Source organism: Garra rufa, chromosome 3 (assembly GCF_049309525.1).
Source record: "Garra rufa chromosome 3, GarRuf1.0, whole genome shotgun sequence".
Lineage (NCBI taxonomy): Eukaryota > Metazoa > Chordata > Actinopteri > Cypriniformes > Cyprinidae > Garra > Garra rufa.
In genome coordinates, this window is record NC_133363.1 from 39,532,463 (window position 1) to 39,550,025 (window position 17,563).

The following is a 17,563-nucleotide window of genomic DNA, read 5'->3' on the forward strand; positions in this document are numbered from 1 at the left end:
TATTTATATATAATATATAATCATATTTATATTTATATATGTAAACCTGGACCAACCAGTCATAAGTAGCACCATTATATTTGTAGCAATAGCCAAAAAAACACTGTGCGGGTCAAAATTATAGATTCTTCCTTTATGCCAGTGAAGATCATGTTCCATGAAGATATTTTGTATGGTACTTTCTACCATAAATTTATCAAAACTTAGTTTTTGATTAGTAATATGCATTGCTAAAAACTTCATTTGGACAACTTTAAAGGTGATTTCTCAATATTTTGAGAATATTTCGATTTTTTTTTGCACACTCAGGTTTTTGATTTTCAAATAGTTGCATCTCTGCCAAATATTGTCTTAATAAAACCATACATCAATGGAAAGCGTATTCATTTTAGATGATGACTAGTTTTGTGGTTCAGGGTCACATATCATAATATTTGTATTAAATTATATAAATCTTACGGTGTATGTTAATGTAAAATAGTTTGTTGCATTTAAAACACGTGGTTTTTAAAAAGAGAACGGCTATGAACTGCAGTCCTACAGTCACAGAAACTACAAAACCCATAAGCCCACTGAGGGCTAGGTTGTGTATATGTGAGTGATTGAGTGCGTGTGTGTGCGCGTGTGCGCGCGCTTGTGTTGTCTGCCGACTCGTCTGACGTCACCGCTGGAACTGCCCTGTCACGCGCTGTTAGTAAAAGTTGGGATAGGAGCTCGAGACGGAGAGCAGCAGCGAATTTACGGACGAAGTCGATCAACGGTCGCGCTGACGCACAACGCTCACCCCCCCTTCACGCCACGGGCAAAAAGTTCAAGCCGCTGCGAGTTCGCTGAACCTCCGCAGGTCGAACAGTTCGGATTATTCTGAGGGAGAAGCAATAATATTTCTGCCCGGGCTTAGAGAACCACAGCACGGAGAAAAAGTTCAAAAGTTTTGCCTTTATTATTAGTCAATGTAGTGAGTTTATTAAAGAGTCGGCGTACTTGGACGGGTGAGCCCGAGCTGTCAAACCCGATGACTACTGCAAACTGCCCCGGGAATGAAGAGCTGGACTTCAGATTGATCTTCGGGGAGGACGGGCAGCAGCCGCCGCTAGGCCCCGCAGGTCAGTGCCTTTACTTCGGGATACTCTCGCTCACCCCATCGGTATAGATTAACTCATGAATCATGCATCGAAAAAGTGAGGAGGTCGATAGCAAATGCAAAACCCGCCATCAAAAGCAGCAGCGCCGCGCCGTTAAAACGACAACACTCGCCGGCTTTTCGCTTTAACACCAGCAGCTGCAGTTTTGTTTAGTTTCTTCTGTGGTTGTAAACTCAGCCAATGAAAATGAGAAGCGGTAAGTTTAGGCGGCTCAGTGAACTAATATATAACCAACAAGCACCTGGACACTTTACTGAAGACTTTAAGCCCGTCACAGCGGCTCAAAACCAATTTAGCTGCCAGCCCAGACAGCGTTTTTGGACAACATAGGCGCGTTTAAGTGGTTTGAGACAGAGCCACCATGAATCTGACAGCTGCTGCACAGTGAAATGCTATAAAAGTTTTTGTTATCACTCGCCCCTGCCTTCAGCTAGAACACATGGAAAAACTTTCAACCCTTAAGTTTCCACTAATACTAAAACTTGCACTGTTTCATTTCTCCATTTTACTCTCATTTACATCAATACATCAACAGTATCTAGTTCTGGCACCGACTTTGCAGGTGATACCAATTTATTAAAATGTGTGAACGTATAAAGGAGCCCTTATCACAGTTTAGAGGGAGGTGTATCTGTTTTTCCCTTTGTAATAAATGGCTTACACTTTTTCTGAGCACATATTATCTTTTAGTATAGATAAGATCAGAAATTCAGAATGTAAACATGCTTGGTGTGTAGTTCCTCAGACATTACCCTAAAGCCATAAAATGCGATATATTAAGCATTCTTGCTTATGTTATTAACGTAATTTACATAGCTTTCAGCTAGCTGTTAAAATATTTAACTTGGCATTATCACATGGCAGTCACATCAGAAGATTAGTCTAAAAGTGCTGCTGTAGAGTAAAATTGACTTAAAATGCTCGAACGGAGTTGTTAAATATCTCAGCAAGTGATTAAATGATTATTATTTTATAATCACTTTATTTTGTTGAAGCCCTCAGTCTTTTATTAAACATTTATAATGTCAGATGTATAATCAACAATGCAGATTGTCTCCAGTTTGTGACCACCAGACATGGCTTATGTGTGTGTGTTTGTGTAATTGCCTAATGAAAAAACGTGTGTGAGAAGTAGCAACCCTATCAGCCCCTGTCAGTGTGCTCGAGTGTGTCGTGAAGGAAAGAGATTTGGGTATAGTGAAAGCAGAATGCCTGTGTGTGGGTGGACCCCAGTGTGTTTTTGTTTAAGTTTTGCATGGTTTTTTTTAAAGTATTGCACGATCAGTAAATTGCATATGGAGGTTGCAGACATTGCCTAGGCAAACGAGGACTGACCATTTTGTGTCATATTTTAAAAGAGTGACCTCCATGTTTTGTATATTATGTAAAATACTGTACTATTGTGTTTTAAGCAGTAACCTAGTGTAATTAATATTAGAGGCTTTGCGGTTCCGTAAAGTACGGGAATCACTGGATGTACAAAGATATTTTAACTCAGACATGACCGCCTGATGGTCTGTGTGGACTTTCACAGAAGAAAAGAGAAAACCTTTAATTTGAGACAGAAGTTGGGAGGATGTATTTGGACTAAATGCTGGAAATAAAAGAACCTCTGTATGCAAGAGATTTTCAGTCTATTACACTGTATAATTTGGCCCGTATGTAGGATTTGTACACACACACACGCAGGTGTTATGAGAGACTTGTGAATTATTTTATTTTTTTCTATTTCAGCTACCATATGTAGTCCAACTTAACAAGCGTAGAGAGTATTTTAAGAATTTCAAACTGGTGTTGTTTGAAAAAGCAGTGAATGCTATTTTTTACTAAAGTTGCTATCCTAAAATTTCTATGGGAAATATAATAGGTAGGTTTTATAGAATAAGGAAATTCTTTGTCAGGATGTTAGGGGATTTTCATATCCTAATTAAGAAAATTTATTTTAAAGGTAAATAAAAATATATTAGTTTCAAGTTGTTGAACAGGTTTTATCCTAAGTGATGTAGGTGTCTGTTCACGTATGTCAAGAAGTCATCAGGGTTTTAATGCAGCTAAAGGGCAGGGCTGTTGTTACTATACACACCTATCAGTGTTTTCTGTGCCTCTGGCTGTTGTTAGAAAAGATAACCGATCAGTTTTTCTCTTGCATTCGTTATTAAAGCTGAGACAGTTCAATTTAGATCAGGATTTTCTGTTAAAATATCATCAGATCCTATTTAAGTTTGATGACTAAGTCTTTTAGTTTCGACTGGCATGGTTGGTTTTTATTATTAACTAATATGAATTACCAATAGTGTAACTCTGAAACTAAAAATGAGAACTTTCTCAGCACTTTTTCCACGCGTGAAATCGCAGCCACAGATTAATGTAGGCATTCGCACCTTTACAGATTTAGATGGGGCAAACTGTACTTCAAATGTTTATGCTGATTTGTTTAAAAAAGGATATAAATGTTAAATGTTTATGATTTGTTACGTGCCCATTTTCAAGAGTAATTACGGTAATTCTCCCAACATGCAGTTAGAGACAGAGAGGAAAAAGAAACTACAGACGGATGTAAAAATGAATAAAACAACAGGTGAGAATACAATTCTGACTATACTTGATTTTTAACGGGAGTGCTGACAAACAGGAGATGCGTACGTAGCTATAGAAGCCGTTTTAGTGCATTTGCACATTCTCACTCTCACTCAGTCACTCATCACAGCACTAGTCTGTAAAAAAAAAAAAAAAAGGCGGATTTGTCATTGCTTGTATTGCTGTTATTGCAATTATCACACTGTCAACATTTGTCAGGCTCAACCCTACTACTCAAGTTACTATAAGAAAACTGATCATACAAAAGATTCAGTAACTATAAATCAACCTTAAGGTCCTAGTCTAACTAAATTTAGAACCTGTTACCCTTTTTCCCCAATCGAACCAACTTTGTATTTAATTGTCTTTTTAATTTTGATATGTGTAATTTTTTTTACATATATGTGACCCTGGACCAAAAAAACAGTCATAGGGATCAATTTTTTAAAAATTGAGATTTATACATCATCTAAAAGCTGAGGAAATAAGCTTTCCATTGATGTATAGTTTGTTAGGACAATATTTGGCCAAGATACAACTCTTTTAATATGTAAAATCTGAGGGTGCAAACAAATCTAAATATTCAGAAAATCACCTTTAACGTTGTCCAAATGAAGTTTTTAGCAATGCATGTTACTAATCAAAAATTAAGTTTTGATATATTTACAGTAGGAAATTTACAAAATATCTTCATGGAGCATGATCTTTACTTAATATTAGGGATGCACCGATCCGTATCGGCCGATCACTTGCGCGTTTTGTCAGTAAAGCCGGTTCTGTAATCAGCGGTAAATGCCATCAGGTGCGTGATTTCACGTTGAGCCGTATATACTACGTAAATGAACATTGATACATAATGAACATTGATTTGCGCAGCTCGTCGGTAAACAACGGCTGTGTGTAGTATATACGGCTCAACGTGAAATCGCGCACCTGATGGCATGTACCGTTGATTACAGAACCGGCTTTACTGACAAAACGCGCAAGCATTATCGGCCGATTCGTATCGGTGCATCCCTACTTAATATCCTAATGATTTTTGGCATAGAAGAAAAATCTATAATTTTGACCCATAATGTATTTTTGGTTATTGCTACAAATATTCCCGTGCCACTTAAGACTGGTTTTGGGGTCCAGGGTCACAAATGTAATTTTTATTGCTAAACCATAATCAGACAGATTAGACAAATACAGTTCCCAGATTTTGTTAACAATGTTGCAGAAATCACAAAGAATTTGAGAAAGTGTTTTTTTTTTTTTTTAAATAATATTTTGAGCTCCTGATTTAAAGAAGTAAGTTTTTGACCAAGTATTTGTAAGTTGCTCTATATCGAAAGTGTACAAAAATGTTGATGATGTTGTTCATAATCACACTTGATAGAGCTATAGTTCTGTTAGATCTCAGTGGTTTTTGGTCCAAAGTGAAATCACACAGAATGACTGTCAGCTCATTTGGTTAATCTGTGAATATTTGCATGGTGGCCATCGTCACCTTGAATGACCCAACCCAGATGAACTTGAGCACGTGTGAGTCAACTTTGAACATTTTTTGCTGTAAAGAAACATACCAGGACATGACATATGGCTACATTTATTATTAGGAACAGAATAGTAATTGCTAATTCCGTTATGCTTTCTCAAATTCTTAATCTCAAATGTGCAAATGAGATCACAATACACATACAACTAGTATTTCATGCCCTCAGAATGAAGGTTTTGTCCCTTGTTTGTAAGACAGAGGTTGAGTGTGCCGTAAAAGTGGCCTCTTCCAGTGTAGAGGTGGCAGTAGTAGGGGCAGAAGGTGCTCTCTCAGGGCTGGGTAAAGTCAGATAGTGCGGAGCTGTCTGGCGTCGTGCCCAGGCACAGCATGTGGTCTTCAGATGGCAGTGGAATTCAAGGGGAGGGGCACAAGACCCTCCTGCCTAGACAGAAACAGGAAAGAGGCTTCAGTCTTTCTCTTCACTTTCTCTGTCTCTTCATCTTTCCCATCAGCAGTTGGCTTAAAAAAATGCCATCTGGAAGTGTGGTGTTGTTGTTTTTATGGTAAACTTTTGCGTCCACCTTTTCACAGTCTTCAGGCTCTGAAGAACCAGGTCAACAGTGCACGAGTTCCAGTCTGGAGGTAGTTTGTGAGTGGGTAGCTAAACGTCTGCAAAAAAAAAAAAAGAAGCAGGGCGTGCGGTGTTTAGCGTCTGTGCTAGCATGCATCTGCTCATCTGGCTGGCTGGCTGGCTGTCTCGGTCGTGGGAAAGACTGAAATTACATCGCTCTCAGGGTGGGTTATTTTAAGCCACAGCAAAAGTGGCAGAGGGCAAACTGCAGGTTCGCTAGTCCCGTCAGAGGAGAACTCCCCCCTCGGCCAGCAAGTGCCACCGGACAAATCGCCGCACCTTTCAGCCCCGTACCGTCTCACGCTGTGTGTGCCGAGCAGCAGAGAAGTGTTAAAATGCTGTGCGCTACTTCCCCAGGTGAGGCTGCAGACTCAGGTGTAGCCCTGACGCTTGTTGGTCAGGGGACGAGTAATAGGGGGCAGCTTAGCCAGGCAGCTTTATTTAGACCACAACAGCATAACTGCAAGCTGCTAGTGTGGTAGGACATTACTAGGACAGCTCTTGAAACTTAAAAATACTGTTTTAAACATTGAGATTGTTGTTGGTGCTTTCTAAGGGGAGCATGGGTGCATACTTAGGTTTAGGGTTTTGTTCTAAACTATGATTTTTACTTAAGTATTAATCTTTAGTACATAACTCGCCCCACAGCATTTGTGCTGCAGACATGAGGAATAACTCAAGGGGTGTGCCATTACTTTTCTTTACTCTTGGGCTAAGTTTTGTCAAATTATGAAATGCTAAAAAAATCAAATAAAATTGGCAAATGTTAAAAAAAAGAAGCCTATAGACTTGTTTTGAAGAAGGGAACTGTGCAGGCTTATTTTGAGTTAAGAGCCATTCACATCAAGGATGATAACTATAACTATTAACGTTTTAATAATCATTTTAATTGTATGAGAGTAGGGAAGTTCATACCACAACTATATGTGAACCTGGACCACAAAACCAGTTTCAAGTGGCACAGGTATTTTTTTTATAGCAATAGCCAAAAATGCATTGTATGGGTCAAAACTATTTAACTAAATCAATTTTTCTTTTATGCCAAAAATCATTAGGATATTAAGTAAGATCATGTTCAGTGGAGATATTTTGTAAATTTCCTGCCGTAATTAAATTAAAGCTTAATTTTTTATTGGTAATGTGTATTGCTAAGAACTTTTATTTGAACAACTTTAAAAGGCGATTTTCTCAATATTAAGATTTGTTTGCAGATTTTCAAATAGTTGTATCTCGGCCAAATATTGTCCTATCCTAAAAACCATACATCAATGGAAAGCTTATTTGTTCAGCAGGTGATGATTTAAAAAATTGACCCTTATGACTAACTTTCAGAATTACTTTTTTTTTTTTTTTTTTTTTTTTCAGCTGACCAGCGATTTGGGGGGAAAAACAAACTAACATTTGAATGAGAAGGTGTGTCCAAACTTTTGGTCTGTACTGTACTAAAGGGACAGGACAGGCTACTCCTCCCAAAATGTACCAAAAAAAAAGTAGTACGGTGATATTATACCGTCACTGTTCAAAAGATGAAAAATACCGTGATATTAATTTTGTCATATCGCCCACCCCTACTGCATGGTTTGTTAAACTTTCAATTTTCTGGTTTATTTTCTGGTAATGAAGTTAATATATTCATATGGGATTCTGCCCAGGGTTTGAATGAGGCAGTGCTGACTCATTTTTGCTTCTGCAGAACTGTGTTAACATGCAACATAAAGGTGTGAATGATCTGCTTGCAGGCGATCCTTTGCAGATGAGGAACCATGAGGAGATATTATGGATATTTTAGCTTTAGAAGGTGGCTCCAGCAAGTCAACGTGGGAGTGTCTCAAGTTCTATTTTTTTCTACAAATTTCTGTCTTTAATTGTTTAACAAAGTTGATGCGTGTGACTATATTTGTTAGCAGGTGAACTTCAACAGCCATGCCAGAGCTGGGTTAAAGGTAGTTAATATTATAGTTAATCCCAAAAAAAACTCACAAAGATATTTTGCAGAATGTTGGTAACCAAATTGATAGAAGATTGTTAATATTTTTTTTAAAGAAGTCTCTTCTCCTCACCAAGCCTGCATTTATTTGATCTGAAGCACAGCGAAAACGGTACAATTTTGAAATATTTTTACTATTTAAAATAACTTTTTTACATTTGAATATATTTTAAATTTTATTTTTTTCCTGTAATTTCAAAGCTGATTTTTACTTCAGTCACATGATCCTCCAGAAATAATTCTAATATTCTAATTTGCTGCTCAAAAAGCATTTTTTATTAGGATGAAAACAGTCAAATTTTTTCAGGTTTCTTTGATGAAAAGAAAGTTCAGAAGAACAGCATTTATCTGAAATAGAGCCCCCCCCTCCCAAAAAAATTATACTGACTTCAAGCTTTTGAATGGTATAGTGTATAATGTTGCAAAATATTTTTAATGTTGATCTTTGGATTATTATATTCATCAAAGAATCCTGAAAAAAATGTTTTTAACTGTTTGAAATATTGATAACAATAATAATAAATGTTTCTTGAACAGCAAATCAGCATATTAGAATGCTTTGTGAAGGATCATGTGACACTAAAGACTGGAGTAATAATGCTGAAAATTTAGCTTTGATCAAAGGAATAAATTACGTTTCAAAATATATTTAAATAGAAAACCATTATTTTAAATGGTAAAAAATATTTTACAATATTACTGCTGTTGCTGTATTTTGGATCAAATAAATGCAGGCTTGGTGAGCAGAAGAGACTTCTATAAAAACCTAAAAAATCTTACTGTTAAAAAACTTTTGACTCTTAGTGAAGTTTTGGTTACCATTGACTTCCATTGTAGAAGAAAGTCATACAGGTTTTGAAAAACATGAGGGCAAATGTTGACAGAATTAGAAATTTTGGGTGAACTATACCTTTAATGTCCTAGATTAGGACATTAGTTGGGATTTGGTTAGATAGGCTCCAAGGCAAAAATGCTTCCACTTCTCTTTTCATCTGTTAATGCAAAGGCATGTATTACTAACACTACAGCAGGGTACCGATCATTGTCTGTGGTGGTTGCTGTTCTTATTTTGGCGAGCTTTGTGTTGCTTTGCTGCCAGACATGGTGTTGTAATACATGAGAGTGAATCGGCTTTACATGCATTCAGGGCACTTGACACTAATAGTCAGGGCCATTACAAACTCGTGTCCCACAAATTGTTTTTGGAGCTTTGTTTGGTGCCATTTAGCTATTAGCTTAGCTCCAGCAAGAGGACCATGTGTACCAGTGAATCGCCTGACTCATTGGGCCTCAGACGTGTGTTTTCTTGTTACAGGATCTGAACGCTGTGTGAGAGGGTCTGTAATGTGGTGGGTGTGAGGGGCTTGTTTCCTGGGGCGAGGCATGAGCAGATATGTGTGGCATTTGTCTAGTTTAAATTTAGTGTAACTGAAACCAGCAACATTCATAGGATGCTAATGCAACGGAACGTTTCTGAAGTCTCAGAGTTTGGCATTAGTAAAGGGTAGAGAGACGGGAGTGTGACACAGGTGCTGGCTGATTTTACATTTCAAATCAGATGCGTCATAGAAGCACCTTTGGCAATGACATTTAGGTTTTTTTTCAAAACCATTGATAAGGTGACTAATGTGTTTTACTTTGTTTTACTGATGCATTCATTTGTTTAAAAGTGACAGTAAATGCTTTGAATTAGTTTACTCATATATAGGGAGGGGTTGATGACCCTGCTGAAAATCCAGCATTGGTGTCACAGGAATAAAAACAATTTTTAAATATATTTAATTAAAAAAAAAGATATTTTAAATTGCATTATTACTTTACAGTATGTTTTACCGTATTTTAAGAGGATTTATTCAAAACAATTAAAAAGATTAAAACATCTTACCAATCCAGTCTAATATCATTTTCTTTTCTTTTTTGCAAATACAAAATTATTACTTATTATTTCAAAAATATTTGTCTTTTATGCCAAAAATCATGTTTAATAAAGAGATTTTGTAAATTTCCTACCAGAAATATATCAAAACCTCATTTTTAATTAGTAACTTAATTTGGACAACTTTAAAGCCTTTTTCTCAAATTTTGTTTTTCAAAATGGTTATCTTGGCCAAATATTGTCCTATCCCAACAAACCATACATCAATGGAAAGCTCATTTATTCAGCTTTTGTATAAATCTTAATTATTAAAAAAATGAGTCTTATGACATATTTCTAATTAAAAGTTACGTTTTGTTATATTTTTGGTAGAAAATTTACAAAATATCTTCATGGAACATAATGTTTACCAAATATTCTAATAATTTTTGGCATAAAAGAAAAATTGATCATTTTCACCCATATTTCACTTACCCTATTTTTGGCTTTTGCTACAAAAATACTAATGCTACTTAAGACTGGTTTTGAGGTCATAGGAAATTGCATACATAATTAAATTAAGTAACTGTGTAAAAAACTTCAGGTGTTGTTGAATACATTAATTGGCTTAGTCAATTAAGAATTTTTTTTTATAAATACTGTAGTATCATTTAGCAATAACTTCTTTCTAAGCATAAAGCATCATCCAAAAGTAATCTTGAAAGTGAAATTTTCAATATCTGTGGTCATAAGGCTGTATACGTCTGGTTGCAGTATAATGACGTTTGGTTCAGCAATTTGAAGCTGCTGAATTTCATGTACTAATTATGGAATTAACTGCTCGTAACAAAATGACATTCATTGGCCCTTGCCAGTGTTTGACAGAGGGGTGGTGTTGATTTCATACCTTGTGTTCTGCATATTGCAATACTGTACTCTGTGTGGAGTGGTGTGTGAGTGTACTGTCAGAATAAAAACATAAAGCCAAATTTCCCTAATCAAACATGTGCCAAATAAATGTATTATGCTGGTTTTGGGTTATTTTCTCAAGCAATCCCTGCACGAATCATTATAAAATCACTATAATATTGTGACTTTATAGTTTTTGTTTCGTCTATTTCACATTTGATCAGAATTTAGTAACACTTTACACCAACTTGTCAAAAGCAGTCCTCATTTTTAATTTTACAGTTGGTTACACCATTTTCAAAGGAAATTGCATCAACATAATTTTCAGTCCGAGGCAGCTCTCAACACTCTGGATGCGATCAGGAGACGTTCACACAAGACACGTTCTCAGACATGTTTCACAAGTGCTTTTTGTTTTCTAAAAGATTTTTTAAATGTGGACTCAAGTATTGTTGAATTATTCAGATACACATTCACATTCAATGATCTGTAACCACAAACTTGAATTCTGAGTTTAGATAATGTGATCTTCCTGTCTTTCTTTTCCTCACACTTGTTTGTTGCATTATACCTAAGGTCCCTAGTACTCCTCCGAGTCACCGCTTTACTTCCTTCCCCTTCTTTTGGTCCCTAAGGCACAGTTACACAATTTACCCTCGGGCCATTGTGTAATTAAAAGTGTGTCTGACAGCTGGATGGTTGTGTGTGTGCGTGTGTGTCTTGGTTGCGGCGTATCGCAGATGAGGCTCTGAGACTTTTGGCGGCTAAGATGATGAGTGTATTTTGATTCACCACAGCAATTGTGCATTCAGTCATGTAAATTTCTTCCTTTGCTCAAAAGATATCGTTTAGGCCACAAAAACCTACTTAAGTAGAGTAGTCCGGAAAGTATAATCAGCGAACGTAATTGACATCTCTTTGTGCAGCGTTCTTTTTCCGTTTCGCTTTCTCTTAATTTTATTTTTGCTTTTCTTTTTTTTGCCTGCAGCGCAACCAAAGGGTTCCGCAGATAGTGAACGAACTAACAAAATGATCTAAATATTCATGTTTGTTGTCATATAATGATGCCAAGTTTGTCATGTAGTGTCTGTTCAAAGTCTTTTGATTTCTTTTGGCTCTGTTGGCCGCTTTGATCTCAGGTGAATTCAACTTCCTTTCATATACAGTTTGAACAGGCAAAAAGCACTGTTTATGATTCATAAGGAGAGGCATGTGGCCTTTCTTTACGATTCTGGGAATTGTAAGCTGCTCTGTAATGTGAACTGCAATTGGCCAGGCGCAAGATCTGAAACTAACTCTATTGCTTTGGCTATTTCAGCAGTGATTGACAAGGTTGGGACTAAATGAACCTGAGGCGTTCCCTCTGCCGGCTGAGCTTTGTTTATCCTGTAATGTTATCACAGCATGAGATGGTTTAATTAGGGAGCTTTATTTAGAAAGCAAACATACGTTCATGTTGGCTTAGGCTGCCATCACCTAGCACAGCGGACATCCGCAGCTTGTTCGTGATGTAACTGGCTGCAGAACTGGGGCCACAGCAGTGACTCGCCTGCATGGGGAAAAGGATGCTAAAAGCTGCAAATTAAGACTGAGAAATAGTGAGTGTTGCTAAAACCAAGAAACTGGTGGTTGTTTAGTAGAATCTGTCTTGAAAGAAAACATTTGATGTTTTATTCATTTTAATTTCTGTTGTAAGATTATTGAATTCCATTTTAGGGCTTCAGAATACATTAAGAAATTGCTTTGTTACTCTTGGTTGGCGGAAAACGTATTTGATAATCTCAGATGATTTATTGTTTTGATATCATAACATATATTAGAGCTATATTAATCAATAATCAATATATATTAATGTTTCCCATACATTGATTTATTTGTGGCGGTTAACTTCATTGAATAAACATGAGCAGTGTACGTTTCAAAATCAAAACGTGGCGCCGGTGTTTTATATGAATGTCTTTGAAGAAAACCAACTGTCTTCAGAAAAGTTTTCATTTAATCTGATAGTCGCGTTTATGAGTGGAGTGTTGCTTTGTGTACAGCTGTTATCGAGGAAACCACTGTTTCTGCCGCTCCAAAAGCGCCTCCTGCTGGCAGAGAATGCACTTGCATTTTCAATAAACCCATCTCCAGCTACATTTTTTGTTGTTGCTCACTTTTTTTCTGTTTTCTGCAGCAACTCTGAGCACTTTTCATGTTCATGATTAGGGCTGCAACTAACGACTATTTTAATAGTCGACTAGTCACCGACTATTGAAACGATTAGTCGACTAATCGGATAATTATTCAATTTTTCTCAAATTTAGCATGAGATTGCTTTAATTATGTGGAAAATTATAGTAAACACAAGAAAGAAGGGGGTACTTCAATGAAAAATGCATATTTTGCTGCTGATAGGCCAATTCATACTAAAAGTAAATAAAAATGCCCTGTCTAAAACCAATTAGGCACAGTGCTCGGTCAGTACAGACATAAATGCATAAATTAAGAAACTCTATAATTTTTTTTAATGGACAAGCACATTTGTTTTATAAGAAAAAATAAATTAAAATCAAGTAAACATTTTCTTCCTGTAAACCATCAGCAGCAATAAAACAGTAAACAAAAATGTATATCCAAAACAAAACGTATTGGCTTTCAAGTTATTTAAATCTTACCGAGGCCAGCCAAACTCCGTTTCATTCAACTGTCCGACGTGCTTTCTCTTTAAATGATCGTGCATCACAGAGGTGCTGCCGTGATGCGCAAGGACTGCTTTACAAACCATGCAGGTAATATTTTTAATTCGCTGTAGCAGGCTAAAATGCTCCCAAACTTTACGCCTGTTTCATACATAATCAGTCTGCAGTGCGTCTACAGTCCGTGTGCGTTACGTATGCGGTGCAGAAGCAGCACAGACTCGTTTTGCTTTCACACAGAACGCGTTTGCAGTCCGTACATTGTGAACGTTCTAATCCGTTAACATGGGTGTGGAAAAAAAAACGCACTGCAGACGGAGTATATGTGAAACGGGCGTGTTTTGGTACGCGCAGCTGCTGCGTTGGACGCCGCCATTTCTGTATGTTATCGCTCAGCATAGAAGCTGCGTATGTGCGACTCTCGGCAGAAAGATGCCTCACTCGGTTGTCTGGCGACAACATCGACAATGAAATTCATTGTCGACTATTTCTATTATCGATTTTTGTCGACAACGTCGACGAATCGTTGCAGCCCTATTCATGATCCTGGTTGAAGCACTTTTTGTTTCAGTTTATAAGAATAAGCAGCCTATGTTATAGTTAAAGGTTTTAATATTAATAAGGTGAGTCTTGACAGTGATTTCACATTTTTTGTTTGTATCAAGGCTAAATACAAATAAAAAGTGACGCTAATTTATTTGTACCATTTTTATTTCTAAAATACTATGAAGTTTGACGGTGTTTTTCTGAGGCTTTAAAAAATGTTCTTTATATCGATATTCAAATTATATCGTATCAACTGAAATTAAGAAATATATTGTGATATATATTTTTGCCATATCATTCAGGCCTAACATAGATACCATTTCAAGACAAATTATGTTAAAGCTTTTGTTCTTTTGCTATCTATGCAGTGTGCAATGAACTTACTTTCCTTTTATTTTATCTCTATAGAGGTAATCTGCCAGGATAGTGAATGGATATTGATTATATGTGACCCTGGACCACAAAACCAGTCTTAAGTCGCTGGGGTATATTTGTAGCAATAGCCAAAAATACATTGTATGGGTCAAAATTATTGATTTTTCTTTTATGCCAAAAATCATTAGGAAATTAAGTAAAGATCATGTTCCATGAAGATTTTTTGTAAAATTCCTACTGTAAACATATCAAAATGTAATTTTTGATTAGTAATATGCATTGTTAAGAACTTAATTTGGAGAACTTTAAAGGTGATTTTCTCAGTATTTTGATTTTTTTGCACCCTCAGATTCCAGATTTTCAAATAGATGTATCTCGGCCAAATATTGTCCCATCCTAACAAACCATACATCAATAGAAAGCTTATTTATTGAGCTTTCATATGATGTATACATCTCAGTTTTGTAAAATTTAACCTTATGACTGGTTTTGTGGTCCAGGGTCACATATTGGATATTGGATAATGGATATTGATGAAATGGAATTTGATTATAGACTGTTTTTAAGAAGAGAAAGATGTCTTTATATCTTCTTTAAAGACAATGTAGCCACAAATTCACAATAATAGATTAATAAAATTGATTTAAACCCAGTTTCAAATATAGCGAAAATGTAAACAGAAATAATAATTAAAACAGAATCGTAGTTTTCAGTTTCACCTGTGCATTCAAATCTTGCCTGATATAAATTAGTATTTTTTTGCAACAATAAGAGTGATTCATCAGTCACGGGTCTGCTACATCTATGCAGTGCGTGCTTGCTTCTTGGAAGGGTGACTCGTCATCTTTTTTCACTTCCTAAAGCAACGGTTTAATGTGCATTCGCTACTTTAGAAATCAGTTTTGGAAATTATGGGACCTATTTATAGAGCATGCTCATTCTACAAATAACCTATGTAGTGATTTTTATTATAAATTAATCTGTAGATTAAAATGTGGTAACACTTTACAATAAGGTTCATTAGTTAACGTCAGTTAACTGTAGAAAAAAACAATACTTCTACAGCATTTATTAATCTTAGTTAATGTTGATTTTAACATCTGCTAATGCATTATTAAAATCAAAAGTTGTACTTGTTAGAAATTAATAGAGTTATGCTCTGTGGATTAACATGAACTAACAACGAACGACAGTATTTTCATTAACTAACATTAACAAAGATTAATAAATACTGTAATAAATATATTGTTCTTTGTTTGTTCATGTTAGTTGATACATTAACTAAAATTAACTAATAGAACCTTATTGTAAAGTGTTACCTGAAATGTAAATTTGGTGAATTCATTGCCACAAACCAACCTACAAAACAGTCTAGAGTGGAGTTTTAGTGAAGTGTGTTTGATTACTGTCTCAGCTTGCTAGTGCAAGGCTGTATGCACACAAAAACAGCAATGTAATGCTTTGTCCTGCTACGCTGCTACTTGTAGGAAAAAGTAGCTTGTTGCTGGAAAAACTGAACTATTTTGAAAGCTACTGAAAAATTTAGTTAATAAAATTTTGCAAATTTGTGTGACCGCAGATTCCCAGCTGCCCTCTTTCAGCTCATTCTGATTGACTAAGAGCATCCAACTTCGACTAATGAGACCCACACATGCCCACACACTCGTACGCAAGCTTAGACAAAGGCAGAAACTTACAGCCACAAACATTCAGTCACACACACACACACACTCTCTCTCTCTCTCGCTGTGTCTCTTTGTGTTCGTAATCAGCTACAGTTGTGCGCTACAGAGATGTTGGTGCTACAGGTGTGGGCTGCTCTGTGCGGCTTGCGTCAGAGCCTCAGTGTTTAGAAGTGACGGCACTCTGCCAGCAGTTCTTAGAAACAGGCTGTGTTAGAAGGCAGTCTGTTCAGTCAAGCGAAAGCGCTTATTTAAAGTCACAATCATTCAATTTATGATTTACAATAAAGTGTTTATTTTGTTTAGGCCAGCTGGACAAGAGACAGTTAGATGTTTGATCTGCAAGAAAAACCTTTCGTACATGCAAGTGTGTTCTACATAGGGAACTCCGGATTAAGTTACACCCAACGCTACGGATGATACGCACACACAAGCGCTCAGGCCAGGATGTTGTGTAAGAATTGAGGAATTGACCCTCTTTAGAGCAGGTACAAATACATCTTATAGCCCAGAGTTCACACAGGTTATTGGAACAACGGGTGAAATCCGAATTAAGCAATTTAATGTCAGCGACAGAGGTCACGATGTACTTGCACTTTTGACATTTCTCAATTCTTGAGTTGTTAAAGGATTTTCACAAAGCATCAGCAAAACAAATGACTCGGGAGAGAAGCCGGGGAAAGCAAAACAACATGTGCAAGTAGGAAAATGATGTGACGCAAGACAAGAAAACAGCCAAAATGGAAAATCGAAGAACGTGGGATGCTCTCGAAATCAAGCTGGAGTGTTTAAATGGTCTGTTTTCCTACAATAAGTTCTCAACAAACTGATAAGGGTACCTGAAGTGAGTATGTACGTGCGTTTTTGTAGGTGAGTGCATTCCTCAACCAATAAATTAACTAGATGTCATTTCTACATCGAAGCCACAGTACAGAAGATCATTACAGCATCTGCCTCGCTTTCATTATTGTTGGTAGAATTCAAACAGTTGTGTTGTGGCAGGTGCATTAGGATACCGTTCTGCCTTCACAGCAGGCGTAGATGTTTGGAGAGGTCCATGCCTCATCTGTGCTTAATTGAATTATGTAGACGTCATTACTAATGGAGGAAAGGGCTTGAGGTTTTCATAAATTTTACTTCCTGTCATCAGTTCCCATCCTGTATGCATTTGAAGAATCAAAGCAATTAAGCTGTTTGTGTGTTTTCGCATGCTGACACGATTGCCCTAGCAATCCTTTACTGATCCGATATTGATGTCGTTAACATGCACACAAACACACAGACACACTGCACCAGGTAGGGATAGTTGCTCTCACCTCTGGGTGACTTTACTGGCGAAAGCCCGTGTATTAGTAGTGTCACAGACCGTGCAAGGCATTGAGTGCTTCTCAGTGCACTACAGCGATTTCCCACTATTATTAGCTTAGGAACAGCAAAGCCTCTTAAGGCTCTTTATTTAACCAGATAGCCAGTCTGATGTGGAACTGAACAGCGTCTGATATAAACAGGCAGACTCTGGGACTCCTCTTCTCATACTGCATAAGATCAGTTGTACTTTCCTCATCATAGATTATTGGTGACCCAGGTTCTGTGAGACCGCACTGAGGAAGATTGGAGCCGGATGAAAGGTTTCTACGAACCTCAAGCCACTGTCACACTGTTTAAGTGGTAAATTAGAGTTGTTGTCGTAACTAAACT

The 17,563-nt window shown here is 36.8% G+C and overlaps 1 protein-coding gene across 1 annotated transcript in view; it reads left to right on the forward strand.

Moving 5' to 3' along the window:
* Nucleotides 1-719: 719 nt before the first annotated feature.
* The window catches only part of nfatc3a (nuclear factor of activated T cells 3a), a 103,741-nt gene continuing 86,897 nt past the window's right edge, over nucleotides 720-17,563 (forward strand). Inside the window, exon 1 of the mRNA XM_073836081.1 lies at nucleotides 720-1,106. Coding sequence (XP_073692182.1) covers nucleotides 1,016-1,106 — 91 coding nt within the window. The 5' untranslated portion in view covers nucleotides 720-1,015. The remainder of the gene's footprint in view (nucleotides 1,107-17,563) is intronic.